Source organism: Ptiloglossa arizonensis, chromosome 3 (genome assembly GCF_051014685.1).
Source record: "Ptiloglossa arizonensis isolate GNS036 chromosome 3, iyPtiAriz1_principal, whole genome shotgun sequence".
NCBI classification, from domain to species: Eukaryota; Metazoa; Arthropoda; class Insecta; order Hymenoptera; family Colletidae; genus Ptiloglossa; species Ptiloglossa arizonensis.
This window is the reverse complement of record NC_135050.1, coordinates 16,540,533-16,562,701: the sequence shown is the minus strand read 5'-3', so window position 1 is coordinate 16,562,701 and position 22,169 is coordinate 16,540,533. Positions and strand designations below refer to the sequence as shown.

The 22,169-nt window shown below is 42.0% G+C and overlaps 2 protein-coding genes across 6 annotated transcripts in view; both read right to left on the bottom strand.

Moving 5' to 3' along the window:
• Positions 1-2,194, bottom strand: part of Tet (tet methylcytosine dioxygenase-like) — a 278,954-nt gene extending 276,760 nt beyond the window's left edge. Inside the window, exon 1 of the mRNA XM_076307866.1 lies at positions 2,082-2,194. The gene's annotated coding sequence lies outside the window, so the exon portion shown is untranslated. The remainder of the gene's footprint in view (positions 1-2,081) is intronic.
• On the bottom strand, positions 1,882-21,853 carry Spz5 (spatzle 5 Toll-1 receptor). Of its 5 annotated transcripts, XM_076307874.1 has the most exons (11): positions 21,722-21,740; positions 21,362-21,462; positions 20,625-20,729; positions 19,766-19,929; positions 18,949-19,137; positions 13,054-13,208; positions 6,023-6,112; positions 5,142-5,297; positions 4,886-5,062; positions 2,711-2,959; positions 1,882-2,584 (listed from the first exon to the last, which is right to left on the bottom strand). In XM_076307874.1, exons 5-11 carry the CDS (start codon positions 18,976-18,978, stop codon positions 2,413-2,415), a joined length of 1,029 nt encoding a protein of 342 aa, XP_076163989.1. In that variant the 5' UTR covers positions 18,979-19,137; positions 19,766-19,929; positions 20,625-20,729; positions 21,362-21,462; positions 21,722-21,740; the 3' UTR covers positions 1,882-2,412. The 5 variants fall into 5 exon arrangements, with proteins under 5 accessions (XP_076163989.1, XP_076163985.1, XP_076163984.1 ...); XM_076307870.1 differs by having other exon boundaries at positions 18,949-19,929; XM_076307869.1 differs by lacking the exons at positions 18,949-19,137; positions 19,766-19,929; positions 20,625-20,729 and having other exon boundaries at positions 21,722-21,853.
• Positions 21,854-22,169: the final 316 nt, after the last annotated feature.

The window sequence follows — 22,169 nt, the reverse complement described above, 5'->3', positions numbered from 1 at the left end:
TATACACGGTAAAAAAATCGTGTTTCATTTTTACCGAAAAAAAAAACGAAACAAGTTTCCGAACAACCCAATACTTGCGATGCTCGACGACGAGATTCTAAACTCTATTTTTCTATCAGGTTTTTCGAAAAGTTATTTCATTTTCTAAAATGGAAAACATAATTTAATAAAATATTTATACACTAAAAACATCGTGTTTTATTTTCCCCCTCCAAAAAAAAAAAAAACACGAAACGACTTTCCGCACAAACCAATATTTCGCGATGCTCGACGACAAAATTCTAAACTCCACTTTACCAAATCGAGAACGACGCCGAAATCCGTGAATGTTCCCGAGCATCGGTGAAAAAACAAAAGAAGAAGAAAAAAAATTTCGCTCCGATGCAATTCCCAATGGCGGTCTCGGTACTCCCGTCCCGCGAAAAACCGAGGCTCGCGCGGATTCGAAACGCGCTCTCGATTCCGCCCCGGGCATCGTCGAACGCGGCGAGGAAGAAGCCCGCGATCGATCGTTAGAATCGTCGCTTTCCGCGTCCTTTCCGCGCAATCCCGTTTTCCTTCTGACGGCGGGCTCCTTCCGAATTATTTTCTCCACGCGAAATCGTGTTTCCGTAATTAATGGGCTTCACGGGACTCGCTCGATAACGCGGCCAACACCGACCGAACGAACGAACGAACGAACGAACGAACGAACGAACGAACGGAACACCGAGGAGCCGCGGGAGGGTTGAAAACCCGAGCGATCGTAAAAGCCGCGTAAAACGAAGGGTGTGCGTGGCCTCGCGGCGAGAAAATTCCGCGCATCCTGCGCGTGTCTGACCTCCTGGCAGTTACCCCTCCCCTTGGTGCCTCCTCTCCCCACCAACCAACCGTCAACTCTCTCTTTCGCTCTTCCTCTTTCTTTCTCTCTTTCTCTCTCCCTCTATCTCTCTCTCTCTCTCTCTCTCTCTCTCTCTCTCTCCGACCCTCCCCCGCCTTCTCCTTTTGGTCCTTTTTATATACCAGTCGACCGAGCGAATCGAGATACTTTTATTTCATGGCTGCGAGGTCGTATTCGCGTTTCAACGACACGCGGGTTAACCTATATCGCTCTGTCCTTGAGAACCAGTTACGATCTCCCCGTAAATCGCTTCCCGTTTCGCGCGATATTCTCCGAACGCTGGGCAAGGATCGCCGGATAAATTAGACCGAACGATTCGGGCGTCGTCGCTTACGTTCACCGTTCGTCGTGTTTCGAACAATTTTCTCTCGATCGACGAGAAACGTTCCCGATGACGTTTCGGTCGGGTCTCGCGGGACGTTCGGAGGACGATTCGATGCGACGCACGAACGTGCACGCTCGCAAATATCGATCCCGGGCGCAGCGCGATATGTACGTCGTATACTTTCGGAAGAGTTTTCTCGAGTTCGCTCGAGCGGAGATCGATTGGTCCACGGAACGTTTACGCGTCTCGATTTCGTCGAACGACGCTCGTCGTTGATGTCGAATATCGTCAGTGATGTTGTTTGGACGCACGAGTGCGCAACTTTCGAATGAACGGTTCGTTTCTAACGTTCGTTGTTCGCGTACGATTTCGGAAAACGCGGAGTTCGCGATGTACTTGACTGTAGTAGGGGATCTTACAGTTTCCGGGGTAAGTAGCGACATCTGGCGACGCGGAGGCAAAGTATCGTTCGTTTTCGTTCACGACGATCGAGTAAGGTCCGTTCTCGTTCGTCCGTGGCACGTTGTTAAAAATCCTAAAGATTTATTGCGCGCGAGGCACGCGACTCTCGACAACGTATTACCGATCGATCGTGCACGGTAACCGGTGTTACCGACCGTGGAAAAAGTATCAAGGATAACGTTACGGTAAGAGAGCGATGGTAAGTAAAAAAAAATTACATCTCGAAACTGTTCGTTTATAAACATTTGAATTACGTAAATACCATTAGTTGCGACGATAAACTCCTACTTTACGCGAGAGAATTGGGTGAACGATTAAACGGGAAACCGAAGATTCGGGTATCGGATAAATAAGGACGGAACGACATCTGTGTCTCAAAGTTCTACGTATTTTAAAACTATTTGAATGTACTACCTTCTAAGTCCTTCTAAATATCTTCGTTCGTGTACACGTAGACCTTACATTTTCTTATAGCTTCTGTGTCGTCCTATTTACTTCGGTTCTCCCCGTTGCGACGTCGAATACCGCTTTCTCTTACGAAACATTTCGCTCGACTGCTTCGGGCGTCTACGGAAAAATATCTCCTTCGTTCTACGATTCGTCGGTGAAACGCGATTCGTTCCCGATTATCGATCGCGGGAACACCACGATACCGCGTCGTGCGTCGATCTCTATGTTCGACTCGTGGTTACCCACGAGAGAGAAATCTGCCCTCAACTTTTCCATTCGTTAGTACCGCACGCTCTCAATAATTCAGCATAATCTGACAGGAGCAACCGTGTGGGAACCAAAATACGTCGGTGTACAGTTGGTTTCCGCTTCCACGTAGCGCCACCAATCTCTTCTGAACGTATTGTTGCTGACATCTGCTGGTATAACCCGTTGGAACGGAGCAGATACCGTTGCAGACGTTCGTCCTGAAAGTAGACGCGACGAAATCGTGAAACAAATCGGTAACGTGATCGGATAAATTTTTGTAACGATAAAGGACGCTACGAAACGAAAACGATCGCGACAGGGTCACTCGAGACCCCGTGACTCACGTGCATCGCTCGCTCCTCACAACTTGCGAATACTTCTGGTCCTGGTCCTGAAGGTTCACCACGTACATCCAGTTCCCCTCGTTGTTCAGAGCCGCCCTGGGCGTGATGTATTGCGCTTCCGTTGGACAAAGCGTGATCGCGTCGAGATTATTCGACTGCCTCTTCTCACGCGTCTTGCCCGACTTGCTGTATCTCGATAACGGATTCTCGTAAACCGTGCGAGGCGCTGCTTTACTGTTCCGCGTGTATCTGGGCAAATAAATGGAAATCGATTCGCCAACGTTTCACCATCTCGTTCGAGGCTGATCGGTTGAAAAAGAAATTCCATTGTGTCGCATGGAAATGACAAAGGTGTTTAACGGTGGACGCGCTGCGAACCGACTGTATAATTAATCGATGCGTTTTATCTCGATCATTATCTTCGCGTCCCCTGCTGCGGCGAGCATTCGTCGCAACGTAAATAAGCTTTCGTGAACGGAAACCTTGATGTTCGAGTAGAGTTAGCGAAACGAAGTTGCGAACCATTGAGTGCCGGTGTTCTATTTATAGGACCGCCGGTAAACATTTTTTCCCACCGGTATTGAAACTTGTACAAATGTCGTGTAAGTTTTTAGGGTACGATATCGGGACACACGAGTAAAGTGCACTGTAATTTTTTTTTAACCTTTTTCTCTTTTAACATATATTACGAATAAAAAAAATATACTCGATGACAATTTATTCGATTTTTCTACACCGGAATGTACCATCGTACATTCTTACGATTTTTCGCTGAAAATAAACCGTAATCTAACGGTAATGTTTGTTTCTCCCTGTTTAATAAATTATTTTCGAATAAGACATATAGAAACTAAAGACCAAATTTTAACAAACTGTAATACCTGATAGGTTAATTAAATCAGGAGAATTTAACGCGCTCGATACGTAAGTATCGATCCATTTGTTACGAGACTATTTAATCGAATAATTAATTCGACGTTATTCCTTTGACTCGTGTAATGATTGAATAAGTACGATTGTATTGTCTGAGAACGTAACCTGTCGACGAGTTCCTATCGCGTCGTATGCTATTTTAAACTATAATATTATGATCTATTAGTAACTCATTGACAACTCCCGCCGACTTGTTAAGAGACTCTAGAATGCCAAGTTATCCTATTTATCACGAACAGATTGAATACCTTCGTTCTTGTTAAGGATACAGACAAATGCCGAAGGAAATTATTGCGCGTTTCGACGAGACCAATATGAGAATACTTCCTCAGATTACCTCAAGATCATTAATACTTTTTATGTTATTTCAGAATGATCGATGTTTCCTTTGAATGGAACGATACTTTTTTGTTTGTGCACTCGCACCGAGAAGATTGGAACGATCTTTAGTAATTTGACCTTCGGTCGACCTTGTATACACTATACTCTCAGACGACTGGATCGAACTCAATGCAAATTTCTTTCGTCGCCCGAATCATCTATAGATTTTGTTTCGTGGAGAGCTTCGAAAAAACATTTTCCTGTTTTGTAAACGGTTTACTATTATTCGAATTTGTAAACGGAAACCAAAAACCCAACGAATTCTTCCAAACACCCGTACAAGTATTGTGCACACTTGAATTACCATTGAACGTTAAAAAAATTATTCAAGTCCCTTCGAGTCCCACTTTCTCTCTCTTTAAACAGAAATCGAAAACTCTGGCCACCCGTTCAGATATCAGAAACGTGGAAATTTTCGTTCTTCGCGACAAGAGAGAACGTTGAAAAAATGATCGAAATCCCCTCGGAGTCTCACTTTCTCTTTTGTTAAAGCAAAAACTCTAGACACCTGTTCGAGTACCGTAAACATCTACTGTTTCCGTTCTCCGCGATAAAAGAGAAGGTTAAAAAAATGATCCAAGCCATCCCGAATCCCATTTTCTCTCTGTCTCGATAAACAGAAACGAAACAGCCATCGAGGAGCGAGTTCGATGCCACTGAAAAGACGATTTCCTCTTCTCCAAGGTCTTTCTACCTCGCCCGATCATTCTCCGGCTCTGCAATTTTCCAACGAAAAGCTCCCCGGTCGTCCATCATCCTTGAACCTCGTTCAGGGGTTACGAGAAAGAAGGCGGTAAACAGAGCGTGGTAAGTTGTAACCGTGGTATCGTAACTCGCGTCCAATAGGCCTGAAATAATCACCTGTTTGCCCACCATGTACGACCCTGTCCGAACGAGTTCAGCGATTGCGGTTGGGAATAGAAGGAACGATCGCCACCGTTGCTACGTTGTCCGTCGGGATGATACTTGACGCTGGGCGTCGCGTCGTCGATCAAAAACGGATTCCTCGGTGACTGGCCAGGTGTGGCGTATCTGTACCTACAACAGAGAACTCGACGTTACTGGTTGTCCAAGAACCGGATACCCGGATAACGCGCGTAATTAACATGCAAATAACCCATTCTGGCGAGTGTCGTTGGTCGGAGTTCCATAAATTAAAGTCTGCTGCCCTCGCAGAGAATACTGAGACGGCAGAAACGGTAACGCTTGCGAATGGAGCTGCTGCTCTCCCTGCGGGGGATAATCGTAACCCTCCGAGTAATCCGGGATCAACCTTGAACAGAATTCCAACGACCTTGATCGAGTCCGATCGAAGAATGAACGCGAGTTTTGGTACGGCCAGGATGATCTTAACCCATTTCGTTCGAAACTCTTCAGAGAAATTGAAACACCCTGGCGAAGTGTTTTATACCGAAAGTAAAAATAGATCATCCGCTTTGGAACATTATTTTAGTTGTTCCGTGTATTCGAACATTTCACCGGGACACGATATTATGAAAATTGGATTAAATTAAACAGCGATCGAGTGGTCATCTTTTGAGCGCAAAGGATTAATTTACCATGCATTGCGTACATTTGGTAGTACTGTGTGTACATATAATGGTAAACCAATCTATGACTCATTGAGTTTGATTCTTTTTTATTTTTTTATTGATCTTGTAGATAATTAACATCGATGAGTTAAGGTCGGATTGTACAAAAATGCAATTGTACAATTGACTGCAATGGAAACTGCGTTTAATTCTTCAAAGTTTTTCTGTGAAAAGTTGTGCGAAACAACGACCTTTACAATACACTTTAAGCTGACGAGTAATTACGATCTCGAGTACTTATATATATAAGAATAATTTATGAAATAAACGCGGGAATTTTTCTATCGTCGTTATTTGCGTACCAACCGCTTCATCTTGATAATCGTATTCGATAGTTTCTCCAAACGTATCGGGTAACTGGGATTGGTGAACAATTGGCCAACAATCACGTGCGAGCACAACTTACCTGTAAATATTTAAATTGTCTTTGGACTCGTCTCGCAGCGCGGAGCTAAAGTCGAAGCTGCATTTGTCCACGAGAAATTTAATCAACTGTCTGCAACAGAGAGAAAAAACAAATTTGCAACAAGAAAAAAAATTAGAACAAGTTTCTTCGCGGCATTCTCGAAACGATCTTCGACCTGCAATGTCTCGATGCAAATTACAGGTGACGTTTGTCACCGTACCGTGTTAAGAACTATACGCAACACCTTTAACGAAATCGTTTTCAAAGCGACTAAAAAATAGTTTATCCTCCCGTGCGTTATTCGCGAGTTCACGAGAGTCATCTTCTCACGATCAATCGAGACTAGCTTAAATCTGTCTTCTAACTACTTTCGAGCAGAATCGTCTACGATCGATTTTGTAAACTCGATTTACAAAGTTGACAATTTCAACGATCGATTTCAATTCATATCAACACGTATCCCACGAAGATTAACACACTGCGGATAACGAGAAAGAGAAATTCTTTTAAAGCGACCCTCCCCACGGAGTTACACGTGCCTTCGATTTCTCGTGGCGTATCTCCAATATACATAACACTGGGTGTTACGCATTTCGATGTATTACGATTGACGAGCAAGATCACAGAAACCGTTTAACATTTCTCTTCTACCATTTATACTTCCCCGTTCAACGCGACGAATACGATATCCCGAATTCGTTTCTCTCGAAGCTTTTTAATTCGACAATTCTGACGCAAAGAAATGGTACCTTTTTCGTGGCGTTGAAAGCTAATTTCTAGAGAAAAGTATCGACGTGTACCGAAGTTGTTATCGATCGGCCAAGAGCGGATCGTTCGACCGCCTAAAATTTCGCACGGGGATGCGCGAAACGTATGCGCAAACACGTCCCCAATTTTTTTTTTAATCCGCGCGCAACACGAGACACGCAATCGCGTTGTACTCGGAAACTTTCTCCGGCGGTGAAAGACGCGCTACCAGAGGGACGAGATGTACGTATTTCGATGTATAATTCATGGTCCACGCCTAGAAGCGATTTACACGGTGTTCGTCGTCGTTGTTCGAGCATCGACCTGATCGCGAGCCGCATCTCCATCGAGTCACTTCCCGTCTTGCGCACACCGACGCCGGCCGACTTTCGAACGAACGTGGATGGTTAATGGACGGAAATCGGGGGTCACGAATCGACCTCGAGCCTCGAAACTGTACTTACGGCCACGTTCTCTCGCAATCGTGTTTACCAAACGCGTTTCGCTACATCGAGATTTTCGTACACTTCGAGCCATTACAGAGAAATTGTCGACATTGTCGTTGGCTGCGAAACGAAACTTTCCAGGCGACGTTTCGCGAGTGTTTCTCCTACGACGTGTTTCTCCTTGAACGTGGAATTAACGTTCCAAAGAAAAGAAAAAGAAACTCGTCGCGTTTCGTATCAACCCTTTGCACTCGAAGCGTTTTTGTAACTCGGAGACCTGGAGCCTCGACGGAATCTTTTAAATCGCAAAATTAATACGGAATGGATCATTTTTATTTCAATACTTTATATAGATATGTTTACATCTTAAACGAGTGTAATACATAATTTCCAATTTCAATTTCAAGTGACAAAATTTTCCCGGATTGGAACAAGTACACTGAATTGTGTGGCGATCAGGGTTAGGGTCTCCTCTCGAGTTCAAAGGGTTAATTTGAATTTCTCCATTAATGGTAAACTTTTCCATTGTATAATATCTTCGAGTAAGAAAATTTAAAGGGTTCGACACTGATTCATCATTTTATTTATTTACTTTCTCCTCGGTTGCAATACATTGTTAGCTCGAGAGGTAAAAAGGAAAGAAATAATTACCTTTCCGACTTATACGGAGCGAACGTATCACGATTGAGGAAAAAGTGGATAAATAAAATCAGAAATCGATGTTCGTCCTTTCGTGTTTACCGTATTTGCCGTGTTCCTGTCGAGTTTTTTTTTTTTTTTTGTTTTCTTACCTTTCGACCTACAAGGAAGAAACGCATTGCAAACGACGAAAAAATATCGTGCGGCTCGTTCGTCATTCTCGGTTTCGACCTGTTAGGTTTCAGATCTTCGATAAAAAATTGTTATCCTAAAATATAACGAAAGAAACCTGGTTGAGCAATTAACACGGGTCGTAACACGACTTTTTACGATCTTAATTATACATTCAACGCGTTAAGAAATTTTACATCGTCCCGGTGTATTTCTTTCACACTTGTAGATTTCTTCGAAACGATCGCTATTTACGAAAAAGACTCGTTTCAAGAGTCTACGATTTACGTTCAACGCCGATAGAATAGATATTACGGTTACCGATTAACGAAACTTACGCAACTAATTACAGTGTTTCGCGTAATCGAGGAATCTATCGGTTTCGAAATTTTTTCACGGCGGTGGAAACGATCTCGAGATGAATTCTCGAAATTGCCGGAAAATGGTAGACAATACTAGGAAATTAACGTTTCCTGTTATGCATTCTACGTTGCCACGCGCCTGCAATTACACACGTAGAGGCATTGTTTAGAAACTGTTGCCATCGATGGAGAATAAGTACCCGCACACCTACTCGGAATCCGCGCATCGTTTGTCATCGTATTCTTAAACCTGCTCCAATCTCTCAAGGACGAACACGTAATACACGTTGACGATAATACGTTTGTGATTGATAAAAAAAGAAAAAAGAAGAAAAAAAAGATGCAACACGGTGCAAATTACCTTCGTGTATATTTTCCGATAAGTGTAATTTACGGGGTTTACTCGTGTCCCGTCGAGGAAGAAAATTGTTTCGTAATATTTCGTAGATCGTAATCCATTCTTTCGTTGTTCGCTCGGATAATCGTCGTTTCTTTGCATACGTTTTATTTTCTTCCGGTTAACTCGCTCGAGACTGTAGCTTCATCTCGACAAGATGGAACACATCGCGAGTCGACGATGTTACGGAATAAAAATTCTTTGAAAAATCGTTCGGTAAGAAAAAGGACATTACAAGGTACAAATAATGTTTTCAACCCCTTTGGTATGGAACAACGTTTGTAAAAATGTTCTTACGAAAGTTCTCCGATACGGAGATGGACACTCTGTGGTATAAATAATGTTTCCACCCCTTCCCTACGAAACCACGCTTGAAAAATGTTCTTACGAAAGTTGTTCGGTATGGAGCAGGATACTACGCGATATAAATAATTTTTCCATTTCTTTCCATACCGAACAACATTCGTAAGAACGTTTCTTCGTTACCCTCGGTTGCTCGTGAGATATTCCACGATATATCCGTATCGAGATCGAACAGACACCCCGTGCGTCCAGAACAATGTATTTAAGTGTAACGGATAAGAGCAGACGAGTAAAAACAATTTCTAAAGTTGATTTTCGCGATACTCGGAGTTCCGGGTCGATGTTTTACAATGGCGATCGTTTTGCCGCAGCTACGAAACAAATTCAGAAATATCCTCTGTCGAATTCACCGCGAAACGAATTAATTATATATAGATTTCCCACGGGTCCCACGAGATTTCTTAACGGCTACGATCTGACGGCGAGATGCATTTCTTTTCAACTTCTCGTTATCTTTGAAATGTCTGCAACGAGACTCGGACACGGAAACTAGCGTACGAAACCATTTTCTTTCTGAAAAACGAAACGCGTTAACTTTGAATGTTTTTCTTCGAAATTCTCGGACAAAATTTCAAAGAAGTTATTTCACTCGTCGCGATAAGTAAATATCGATCGGGAAATAAATTAAAATCGACGAGAGAATGCATCGTAAAAATGCAACGGTAGGCGAGGAACAATGCTGGGAAACGAATTGAAACGAATGGAAATACGATGTAAAAATGTAACGGTAGTCGAGAAACGCGTCGTTACATAAACACCTGTATAAACGAAAAATAAATATCTCGCAACTTTGCAACCGTATACTCGTATTCAAAGTTTAAGAAATTTTAAAACGAACATCAAAACCGTGTTTACAACCGGCGGTGGCTGTTCCGGAATTCCAGGAACGCATAGGCGATGCAAATAAATGCGAACAATTGAAAATCAGATGGGAGTGTTCGGAAGCCGTGCGACAATCAATGATAGGGTATCGTTCAACGTCCAACGATAGTATCGATACAACGATTGTCGACGAATGGAGGCCACTCGAACGCCCACTGCCAAGTATTGCGTCACAGATTGACACGTCGGTGACACGTCGGTACAATTTCGTAAAAATAACCCGAAAATTGTACCCCGAGCTCGATTCGCGATTCACCGTGTTTCGAAAACGAGACAGCGTTTATTTACGGATCGTTGTTTTTACAGTTCGGGGCGTTGCAACTGCCAACAAACAATCGAGAGCCGTTTCGCGCGTGTACGACGCGGCTTCCTGTGCAATTTGAAATTTAAATGCCATTCGCGGACGAATTACACGGCGCAGTCAATGAGTCGGCTCTCTAAAGGGCGTTAATACGTATCCGAACTGTATTTTACGCTCTTGAAAGAAAAAAGAAAAAATTATCGAATATTCGTAACGACGTATCAACGAGTTTCGTTCGAGTGGAACCTTTCACCCGTGTCACGGGTACGAGAGATTTCATCGGATCGTCGTTACGGATAAAACGGCACCGTACTTGGGAAAATTTCACGCGCGACGAAACTCGATAACAAGTGGCGTTACATTGGCGTGTATCGGTATAGAAAGGTAAGAATCGACTTTGTAAATATGTAAGTGCACGTTACGGAGAACGCCGCGGTCACGGAGGGGTCGATTAGGATCTCTTCGTCGAGTTCTCAGGCGTAGTGCGTGGCCATTAATTTCGCGACGCCACTTTTGAGCCGTCCTGTCTTCAGTTTCTCAGGCTTAACGGCGTAGCTTTGACTTCGCGTGTAATTAAACACAAGGAACAGAGAATAAACGCGGAAACGGGACCGGAATATTCGAATCGACGTGGTGAAACCGTTGCGTTCGTTGCGCGCGAACGATCCTTCGATAAATTTGTTTCGCGGTGGTTTCTTTTTTCGCACGTGGCCATGTTCGACGCGATGTCGATGGTACGTTACGAGAGTATCGATCCTAAACGGTTTCGATGATCGTTTGGCAGAAAATGACCGTGTCAAGGCCATGGTCCCGCTACGATGATCGACCAACCGAACGTATCGAAATTTACGCAAACGTCTTATTTACTTCGATATTTGATTTTACGTAACCGAGTCGTCCTCGACGCAGAGACGAACAACCACCATAGAAACGATCTTTACTAATTTGACCTTCGGTCGATCTTGTATACAATATACTCTCCGACGAATGGATCGAGCTTAGTGAAAATTTCTTTCGTCGCTCGAATCGTCTTTAGATTTTGTTTCGTGGAGAGCTTCGAAAAAACATTTTTTGTCTTGTAAACGGTTCACTATTATTTGAATTTGTAACCGAAACCAAGAACCTAACGAATTCTTCAATAGTACGAGTATTGGAAACGCTTAAATTTCCATTGAACGTCGAAAAGATTAATCAAGTCCCTTCGAGTCCCACTTTCTCTTTCTTTAAACAGAAATCGAGAACGAGACGAAGCACCACCATCGAAACATTCGGATCGAAAGTGATCCTGAAAACGATTGAAACTCGATGGCGGGATCGTTTCTGCGATACGGATTAAACGTAGAACGTGAAGTATAATATTTAGGTGTAAAAGTGAATAACGTTTGTACGAAAGGATAAAGTGTGACGAAAGAATGATCGAATTGCTTTTCGAATCGAATTATATATAATATTATACGAAGATACTGTTCGATCCTCTCGTCGTCGTTTAAATCGATAAATACGAACAAACGTTGTTTCATTTTTACCGACAAGGGACAAACACATCTGTGTTCTCTTATCAACCCTTTGCACTCGAGGCTTCTTTGCTACCAGAAACCGAGAAAATCCTTTAAGTCCTTTAATTTTTATATACTTCGTATACGTGCGTTTACACTCTACGAGAACGTAATATTTAAATTCCAATTTGAATTCCAAACCGCGAAGTTTTCTCGAATCGAAAATAGTATAGATGGCAAGCGAGGATCTCCTCTCGAGTCCAAAGGGTGTTAATACATATCGAAAACATTAATATCGAAATAAATTCCATTGTACGAACACTTGATGTGGCTTTGTATCGTTACATTTCGTACACGGGAGGCTCTGTCGTACGAAATACTCGGAAAATTCGATGGAAAAACGAATATTGAACGTGGGACGCGTGGCTGTTCTCCAAAGGACTCGTGGTACCGTTTCCGGTACCAAGAACGCTCCTCGATCGACGACGAACGCGAACGAACGAAACGAAACACGCTCGCAAAAACGTTCCACGATTTCCAGGATATCGTTCGAGACAATTCTGCGATCGTAATTTCTGGACTTTCCCTTCCCGAAATTCGTCCCGACGCCGGGCCATCGACCGATTCGTATGCAGAGACGTAGACGACGACGCGACGTGGAATATCAATGGCAGCACAGTGAACCGCGTTTTTGTAAATTCCTCGGGAGACTCGAGGGAATTTTTTTTGGAAACTCGTACGAGCACTCGAACGTCACGTCGAGGTTCCATTTACAAACAAATTTATACGCGTGCCGAATTTCAAACGGAACGATCCTCGTGCTTTCCACTTTCCCACCTACGAGCAACCAAGGTACCGTAATCGAGACGAATTTCAAAAATTCTTCATTCGTGAAGGGAGAACGCATATTTGTACGTTTGTTCGGATACTCGAGTACCTTATTCGGAAATTTTGTACGATCGGTCGACCGTGTCGTGGCTTCCATCTGGAAAACGACCTCTCGAATAAAAATAAATAAAGAAAACGGGAAATATGCGATTGGACAACGAATAACTCGTTCAATGCGGTGTAGGATAGACGATCGAACGTTTCGATGAAAATTAACGAAAATACAGATCGTCGGTTGTGTCGTTCGATGAGTTCGAAATTCTACATTTCTCGAATTGTAAATTTTGTAGGAATTTCTCTTCTCGTTTACTCTCGGTTCGTATGGACTATGTTTCTTACCTAGGATAGTGATCGAGACTTTCGCAGAACGTTTGTCCAGGCTTTGCGCAATTAGGAGTGTGCCCCGGAGGTGCAGGAACAAAAGGTTCGTAACGCGGTCGTCCAGGACATCCGTATTCGAGGCAAGGCTCGCCGTGAGCGTTCACCAAACATATCTGAAATCAAACCCCGTGCTATTTAGACGATTTTCCAAACTGTAAACGAACGTAAACGTTACGAATTTACTTTACGAAAAATCGATACATTTTTACATCCAAGTAAGTTGCGCGTGCAGTTGATGCACTTTCTCGTCGCTGCATTATCGTTCGCTTCTCGCAAGGAATGAAGGGTGCACGTTACATTAAGCTGCTTCTTCAATTACTACAGTGAACGATAATCGTTACTTTATGAAATTCAACGCACCCTCTTCTAGGTACCGGTTCAAACAACGAAACGTGATACACGAATTACAATAACGATGTATCTCAACTCGTTAAGTGTCCCACGATTTTTAATATTAACTCGAACGTAATCCTGAAATTCTATATCGAATGAATTCTCAGAAGACACTGGGAAATGTTTAATTCGGTAATTAAACTGACTTTTAATTGCTCGTTGCGCGTAGATACAAACTGACCCCTGAAAATGAACTTTTATTGTACCAAGTCGTATTCAAACACACACGGAGAACAATTACGGGAAATAGCCGCAAAATTACATATATGTATGCAAATTAGAAACGCTTTGGTACACGGTGCAACGTTAGACAATACATTACGGTAGATGTACTGAAAAAGGACAACTGAAATACGATTTAAAAATACCAACCTCAGCGGAGGAAATATTAATATACACTAGATACAGGAAAATTAGTCTAACGAGATAATAGAAATCTCAAGAAAGATCAACAACAAAAAGCACCCTACAGACACATGACCGACGATAATTTGAACACGTTTAATTGCGGGGTAATTCTCACAGGGAAAATTACTCGTTACGGTAATGAGCAACGATAACACTTAAAGTTGCGTTCTGATCGATTCACCAAATGTCTACGTAATAAATTGCGGATAAGTTTATAAATGAATAAAGAAAGAAGAAGAAGAAGAAGAAGGAATGTTTACAATCGACGTAATTGGAGCGTTATTACTATAAAATTTCTATAAAAAATTATTAGGAGAAATCTCAGACCGGTTGCGGAATCCGAGTGAATCATGCTTCTTCGAAATGGTTTCATCGACTCACGGCATTCTATGAATATAAAGCAGAAGCTACATAATAAAGAAATTTTATATCGTGGAACGAAGGCCGTTGATAAACTCTTGAAAACCGAATGGGTTGTTCGTTTCTAGGAAAGAAGACCACGGTTGTTGCAATTGTTCGGATGTGAAAGACGACCATTGGAAGTTAATTGTTGAACGAATTATTAATCACGAGACGAGTGCGTGCAACGAATATTGAAACGTAACCGAGGATTATCTTACACATTTACGGACAATTCCAATAACAGTTGAAGACGTCGATGCGACGACGCTTTGCACAAAATAATCCCAAGAGGTGATAAATTAATAACAAACAGAAGTGTACGAGATACTTCATTACGCAAGATTACTTCGTCAATGATCGTTGACGTGTACGAGAAACGTGCGAAGATTAGAATGCTCCGCTCGATCGTTCGTACCCGAATAGGACACAGCGGTCGATTCGAGATCAATTGATCGCTCAAGGTCACACCGGTGCCATCCCCTCCACCACCGTTTCTCCAGCTCCGCGAGTGAACGATATGCGCCACAGCTCGCGCCACGAGCGAAAGGGTTAAGCGTTATGGTCGTTTATCGAAATTTCGTGTTTCTCGTGGCGGTATTGCGCGATCGATCGCGCGTCGCGATTACGATCGCGAAACACGGGGGAAACTCGGCCAGGCGTGCGTTATCGTGGCAATCACGGAATAGGAATAAGAACCGGCCGTTTCTGAATCTCGGGGTGTTCCCATTGGTCGATTTTTGGAGCTGAAATTTTGAAACGATCCTTCCATTATTATCTGATCCGACGGTTAAAACGTATTCTGACGTAATATCCTGGCGTAGTTTAACTACTTTCTTAGACCGCTTTCAATTGACTCATCGCACAGGACACGGCCGGTGTGCCCGATGTGTTGTATCGATCTCCGGATCGCGATGGAAATCGTTCGAATACCGCGACACCGCTTTCGTTTCGACGGTAAAAGTATGATTCGTGGAACTGGTATGACGAAATAACGGTTGACGTTAGCGCCAGAAATAATAACGCGACCCGATTGTCGTTTATCGACAGACACGCTTGTGCGCGTTTAACGTGCGTTTTTTTTTTTTTTCACGTCGGAATATCGCGGAGAAAAATTAATCGCCTATCGTCTAAGTATTTTTATCGACGAAATATGTGCGTTCTGTGCAGTTGTTACGGAAATAGTTGTAGTCTCTCTCCGAGTACCTGTATCGATGAACTCTTTCCCACGTTTGTTGATAATCAGATACCTGTGTTCCCTTAGGCGTTCCTAATCACCTATCGTCTAAGTATCTTTATCGACGAAACGCGCGCGTTCGATATAGTTGTTATGGAAATAATTGTAGTTTCTCTTCGAGTACTTATATCGATAAACTCTTTTCAACGTTTGTCGATGATCAGATACCTTGCGTTCCCTTAGGCGTTCCTGCTCGGATAAATCGAACACAACGATTTCGTTTCGACGCTTTCCCTTCGGAATTATGTTCGGATTATTAAGTCACAAACGGAGAAATATTCTACTCGTGGTCAGTCCTGAAATACACGGGATTTTTCTACCGCCATTTGATACCGATTTGTTGCGATGTAGCAGTCGAGGAAGAATCCGAGGAACGTACACGATTTTTGAGCGGAAGTACGAAAAAGGTACTGTGTTATCGATATAAGGGTTAATGTTAAAGCGTTCTTCCCTTTCATTGTAATTAAAAACCTGGATTTGTAACATTAGAACACGATGAAACAATTAAGGGAATATTGGAGCATCTGTTATACCTGTTACAATAGCTTTAATAATAGAAAAATAACACAATCGAACCGACTACGTGCGATACAACAATGTCCAATGTAAATTGAATCTAAAATCTCTCGAATCTAGGAGACTGCGACACCGAGCTTTTATTTTTTTTTCAGAATTATTAACGCTCTTATTTTCATTTTCCTTCGAGATCAGCGTACTACCTCTCGATTCGTCGCTACTAACCCGATAAACAGGAATAACTATTCAACAAATCTCGAATTTTTCGTTGTAAAAATCTCTTTACTTAAAAAACCAAATCCACTTGTTAAGATTTCTTTTATTTTGTAATACGCGTAATACTAATATATTTCTTTTTCTTTTCACGTGTGCTTCATTTTCCATTACAACTGGAGAAATATCTTCCATACTAGTACACTATAATGGCTTTCTTTACTCGTTTTAACAACCGTTGAAAATATCCCGGATACTTGACCAAAACGTTATCAATCTTCTGCTAACCAGAAGTTAGCAATCTGCCTAACTGCACAGTGTAGTTCTTAATTACAACGAACGTTCATACAGAGTTCCATTGAAATTGTTGTTCGATAAATCTCAACGTTCTCTTCTAAACGACTACTTATTTCGATGGTTGTTCGGTGTCTCGGAGCTCGATACTTATCGGTGTTAACGAGTATGTCGTTGAATCAATTCAATGACCATTGTTTTAGTAGATGTTACAAAACACGAGGTCTTACGCCAGGCGTTACGATGTATGTAAGTATCTACACGCTGGACTCGAGAGCCCAAACGCTACATTTCACTCGCTTTCACCGCGCGAGATACGTACAGTATTGTACATAGATGTGATGTCCACTTCGTAGACACGCGAAGAAAATTATTGTACAATTAACCCTGAGAAAGACCTGTTTACCCCGTAATCGATGCGATATCGTACGATCTCGATATTGTTTTTCGAAAAATTTTACGCAAAACTCGAGACAAATTATTGTACAACGTTAAACCAGTCTCTACGCTACAATCCACGAGAGTCTGTAAAAATCTACGAGATCGTCGAACAGAAAAAGAGAGAAAATTCATCGTACGTAAATATATAGGTCTTAAGTACCTGGTACTTAGATCTTCCAGAAAATTTTCAAAAGAATCGGCATTGTGCAATGTCGTGAGTTGGTACTACGCGAGTTAAGCGGATCCTTCTAGATGGCTACGCCATTCCTCTCTGCGTGAGTCAGCCTTCAATGGTGTAAGTTCCACGCTTCTGATGCCTTTTACGCGTGTATTCAGCAATTAATGACTCGGACGTGAACGTAATTTCGTCGTTCTTGATAATACTCTTTATTTTCCACGTGGAACCGAGCCACGATGGTTCACGGACACTTGTCACCGAACCAGAGTATCCGATCGGACGACTCCGGTACTTATTGTTAAAGATCAGATTTAACGAGACTCGGATTTTTCACGAAACCGACCTTTGAACTGGAAAGTGCATCCGACGTGTATTGACAGCCGTTACGAAGATTCTATCTCTTCGAGAAAGAGGTTTGTAGCATCAGATACGATGTTTATTCGAACGTGAAAGAAGACTCGACAACGTAAAAGTATCGATAACGTGCCTTCAGATCGGGTATAAAAAGTGCGTGTTCTAATCTCCGGGATCGCTGAACCTATTCGAGCAAAACGTGACGCAGCAATCACTATAGTTGTTATTCGAGTCCAACTCGCTGCGAATACTTCTCTTTTTCCAACTGTCAACCGATCAAGGAGTTTCCGATCGTTTTATGTGTAACGTTGTCGATGTACTCTTCGGGTCATTTTCGACCCGTCGAGTTCTCGCATTATCTTTTCATAATTAAAGCTATTGCGACAGACGCGACCCGACCTCTCTCGTTGTACTTTAAAGTTAAAAGAACGAACTTCGAAAGATTAAGGTCAATTCTTATTATTATTGATAATATTGAAGTTAATGACGGAGTATCGAAATAAATTGTCATTGGTATTAAAAAGATACAACTTTTGACCGTCCAATTCAAATACCGAGTATCGTCCGAGTACAAGACGATAAGACAACGTGGTAACTTACAGTGGAAAGAATTTTTTCGAACAATTGTCATCCTATTAAGTACGAAGAATGATAGAAATGTGAATGCATCGTAATTATCGAAATACAATTTCGGTGAAATTATTGTTGTTAGTGTGTTTTCGCTATTTACTTCTTCCTCTTGAATTTGAAAAAATTAAATATGATCGAGTAAAATTCAACAGATTCTTGAAAAGTTACCAATTATGTGTTAACTTACGTATTAATTTTTGAATTATCGAACGTTACCGTCCCTTCTTCCGAGACTCGAATACGGTAGAGCCTCCCGCACCTAAATACTCTAACCTACGATTATTTACGTCGTATAGCTATCACGAAAACATAAGATCTTTAAATATTGAAACAAATTGTCGAGTCTCGCTCGAGAACACCTTGTATGTGTTCCCATTAGTCCGGATACAGAAGACTCTAACGTACAATTAAACAGTACAAAACATTGTAGTATTTTAAGGTTATCAAACTTCACGTATTCGATGAATACCGGTGATACAATCGAGTGTCTCAACGAGTCTCGAAATTCCTCGACACGGTTCGACGCGAGTCTCGATTTCGATCGTAAATGTATCGAAATTACAAAAACGCGTTCGATCTCGATTATCGGTCGTTAACCTCCAATTTATTACGGGTTGATAAAGTTGCATCGCGTACGAGTATTCGTTATCGACGATAAACGATACGAAACGTTCGAAGCGTATTACGAACTTTCCGTCGCGAATTGTTCTCGATATTCACCGATAAAGTTACCCACGTCGATTCGTTTTACCGACGCGGTTCGCCGCGAGTTGAGAAATATTCTACTTACAATTATCAGCACATCCAAAAAGTGTCTCATCTTCGGCCCAAGATGTCGCGCGCCGAGCAACGTCGGCTGCTGTAACGAATTCCTCTCGGAGACACCTAACCGCAATCAAGCTGGCGCGTAACCACTTCTTTTACTCTTATCGTCCCCGATCGCAACGCGAGGGCAGGTGTCTCGACGCGAACGTAACGGCTAAATCACATAATTGGCGTCGCGCGAGCGTTCCGTGAGAAAGAATTTACCGTGACACGATAAGCGATTGCCCGTTCGGGGACGCACGTGCCGGTAACCGCGTAAGGATGCACCACGCAAGCTGGACGGATCGCGGAAACAGCGATGCGTAATCATCGAGTCGCTCGTGGCGCGAGCATTGACAGAGCGTGTATGCCCGGACGCGAGACTACACGATAATACGCATCGTCGTCGCACGAACGATCGATCTTCCAGTGAAAACGGTCTCTCGCGACGCGGTGGAACTCCGCCGTGACTAAATTGAGAAACGGTCGAACGACGATGATTCACCGGAGCGTGTTCGAACGACTACGCGAATGAATGAAATTCTCTTTCTCGATTCGCACGGAGACGGAGGGTCCCCGGAGCCGATTCATAAATATTAAACGACACTCGTTTATATTATACGCGAAAGTGCGACTTCGAGCGAAAGAACGATCAGAGACACTACCGCGCGTGGCGGTACGATCGAACTGCAAAAGAGAAGCGCGACCCGTCTATACTTTGGTCACTCGCGGCACTGTCACTCGTTGCTGGGTCCAGACTTCGTCGTGTTCGGCCCGCACGATTTTACGCGCGGCAATCTTACCTATAGCTGCGTGGGTTACTCGGCGAATACCCATACCCGCATCCGTACCCCTTCCACCGGAACACGAGCACGAGTTCCGATTCAGCATCGGACCGAGGGTGGGGTGCGCGAACGATATACTTTCACCGGCGTTCGTGTTCCGAGGCGCGCACCGTCCGGTCGACCTTATATGTTGACAAGATCGTCTGTCAGTCCTTTTCCTGATAAGTATCGTTAGAACGAGTTCGATGAAATTGTGTTAGATAGAAGGCCGCCAACTACCTGTCGCTTTTATTATTATTCCGTACTGTTGTGAAAACCAAGGGCCAAGCTTCGAAAATTCAGTCATCTTTGCGCAACACCGCAACGTTGCCGACGATAGTTTTCTGATATAATAACCGTGAGTCTTCTTGCGCAAATTAGCTACACTAATCGCGTTCAAATTTTGAAAAACGAGATAAATATTTTTGAAAGTTACGACTGAAAAACTCATTTCTTTGAATTATATTGTCGAAAGTATTTTTAGAGACAAAAGTATTTTAAAAGCGATTGTTGCTTAACCATTGAAAACTAAACGCAATTTATTAGAAAAGCATCCGAATTCTTTGTTTGACGAAAGTAGTCTCCTATTATCGATGAATTGATACAAAAGTTTAGCGAAACAAAATATTTTAGGCGAAACTTATCATTTGAGTGGTAGTATTTCATTCACAGTTAATTCTCGATGATATATGGAACTCTTAGCAATCTTTTTAATGCGACATGGTGGCGCCATCTATTTATACCGTGCAAATTAAACGTTACTATTGAAATGTAATACGAGCCGTTATCACAGATGGCTTTTTCGTGTCACACGAACGAGGTTTACGAAGCCTCTTACCATTTCCATGTCACTTCCAACGTTATCAACTCAGACTGGAATTGACCTGCTGTGCAGTATCTAACTTGCTGTGACACATTCTAAAATACCGACTCAGTGGTTTTCCTGAAAATTATGTACCTAACATATAGGTTAGGTTAATTGTACCCGAGTGTTATGCGTAAGGGTTGTATTTGAGAGATTGTGTTTTGCTATTTTTTAAACAGAGAGCTAGGTAGGTAGATAACTTCTGATATGTGTGCTAAAAATAATTTGATGGAGGCCAGATCACATTCTCAATTTGAGTAAATATTCATAAGAATTTGAATTTCAGTAGTATAATATCGTATTATCAATGAATGTAATTATTATAAAAAATTATAATTTAAAATTATTACAACTTTCGTTCCAAGAATTGCAAACATGGAGTTTTATAAAAATTTTGAAACTTGCACGGAAAAATATATACAAATTCAATTACGACAATTAATAAGCACAGATTTATAGAAACTGTCAAATGTGCAAGGCATTCTAATATTTTACTAATGTCTGATGACACCATCTTGAGCCGTTGCACGATCGGAGATAAATCCGTTACAAATCGAAATCGATAGAAAGTTCGATTATATCATTTCTTGTTTAATTTTAACACCGCCCAATTATTATATTACGTATCATATTCACGACAAATGATAAGACAATAAATGACAAAAATATATAAGCATGTGTATATGTAGTTATAATAAATTGGATCTTACCTTTTCTGCGTCTGAAATTTGTTTGAATTTAACGGCAAGCATCATGGCGTCTGTCTCGCGCCAAAGGCACGCGTTCCTTCTTTTCAAATTGAAATCAGCATCTATAACAGGAATGAAATACATATTTAAAGCAAATGCATCAAAGGAAATATATTTCTATTACGATCGAGTAACAATTAAAGCCGAAATACATTGCAAAAAGATATTGAGATGATTGGCGTCGGTTGGAGATCGAAGAAAAAACGAAAATTTAATTCAACTTTTCTCGCGATATCAATTAAATTTATAATCAGAAATATAATAATATTGAATAAGGGTGCCGATAGAGTAGATTAGAAGCGATTAAATGCCAATACGCACCTTGTCAATGGCGAAACTAGTCCAAAGAGATCCAGACAGGTCCAGATAGGTCTTGACAGGTTGATTTCCACAGGACGAATGACGACCCCGGCGCATCGTGTCCGCGCAATTAGCCATTGAAATAGATCGAAGATCTATCGATACGTGTTAACCCTTCGATATCCACGGAAGGAAAGAGGAGTTTGCGCAATAAGTCGTCGATTCTCTAACTACGCAATGGGTGGGAAAGATCCAACCACTTAATCAAAAAGTAGGATACTTTAATTTGAAAAGTTATAAAATGAAAACAGAAAGATATCAAGCAACATTTAAATTTACATTGACATATTACCGTTTCCTTTTTTAGTGACATCTAATCTGTACGGTGATAGACATAAATAATCTACAGAGATAGATGAAATATAAGATAGCTGTATAATTGATGTGTTAAATATATTTCTGATATTAA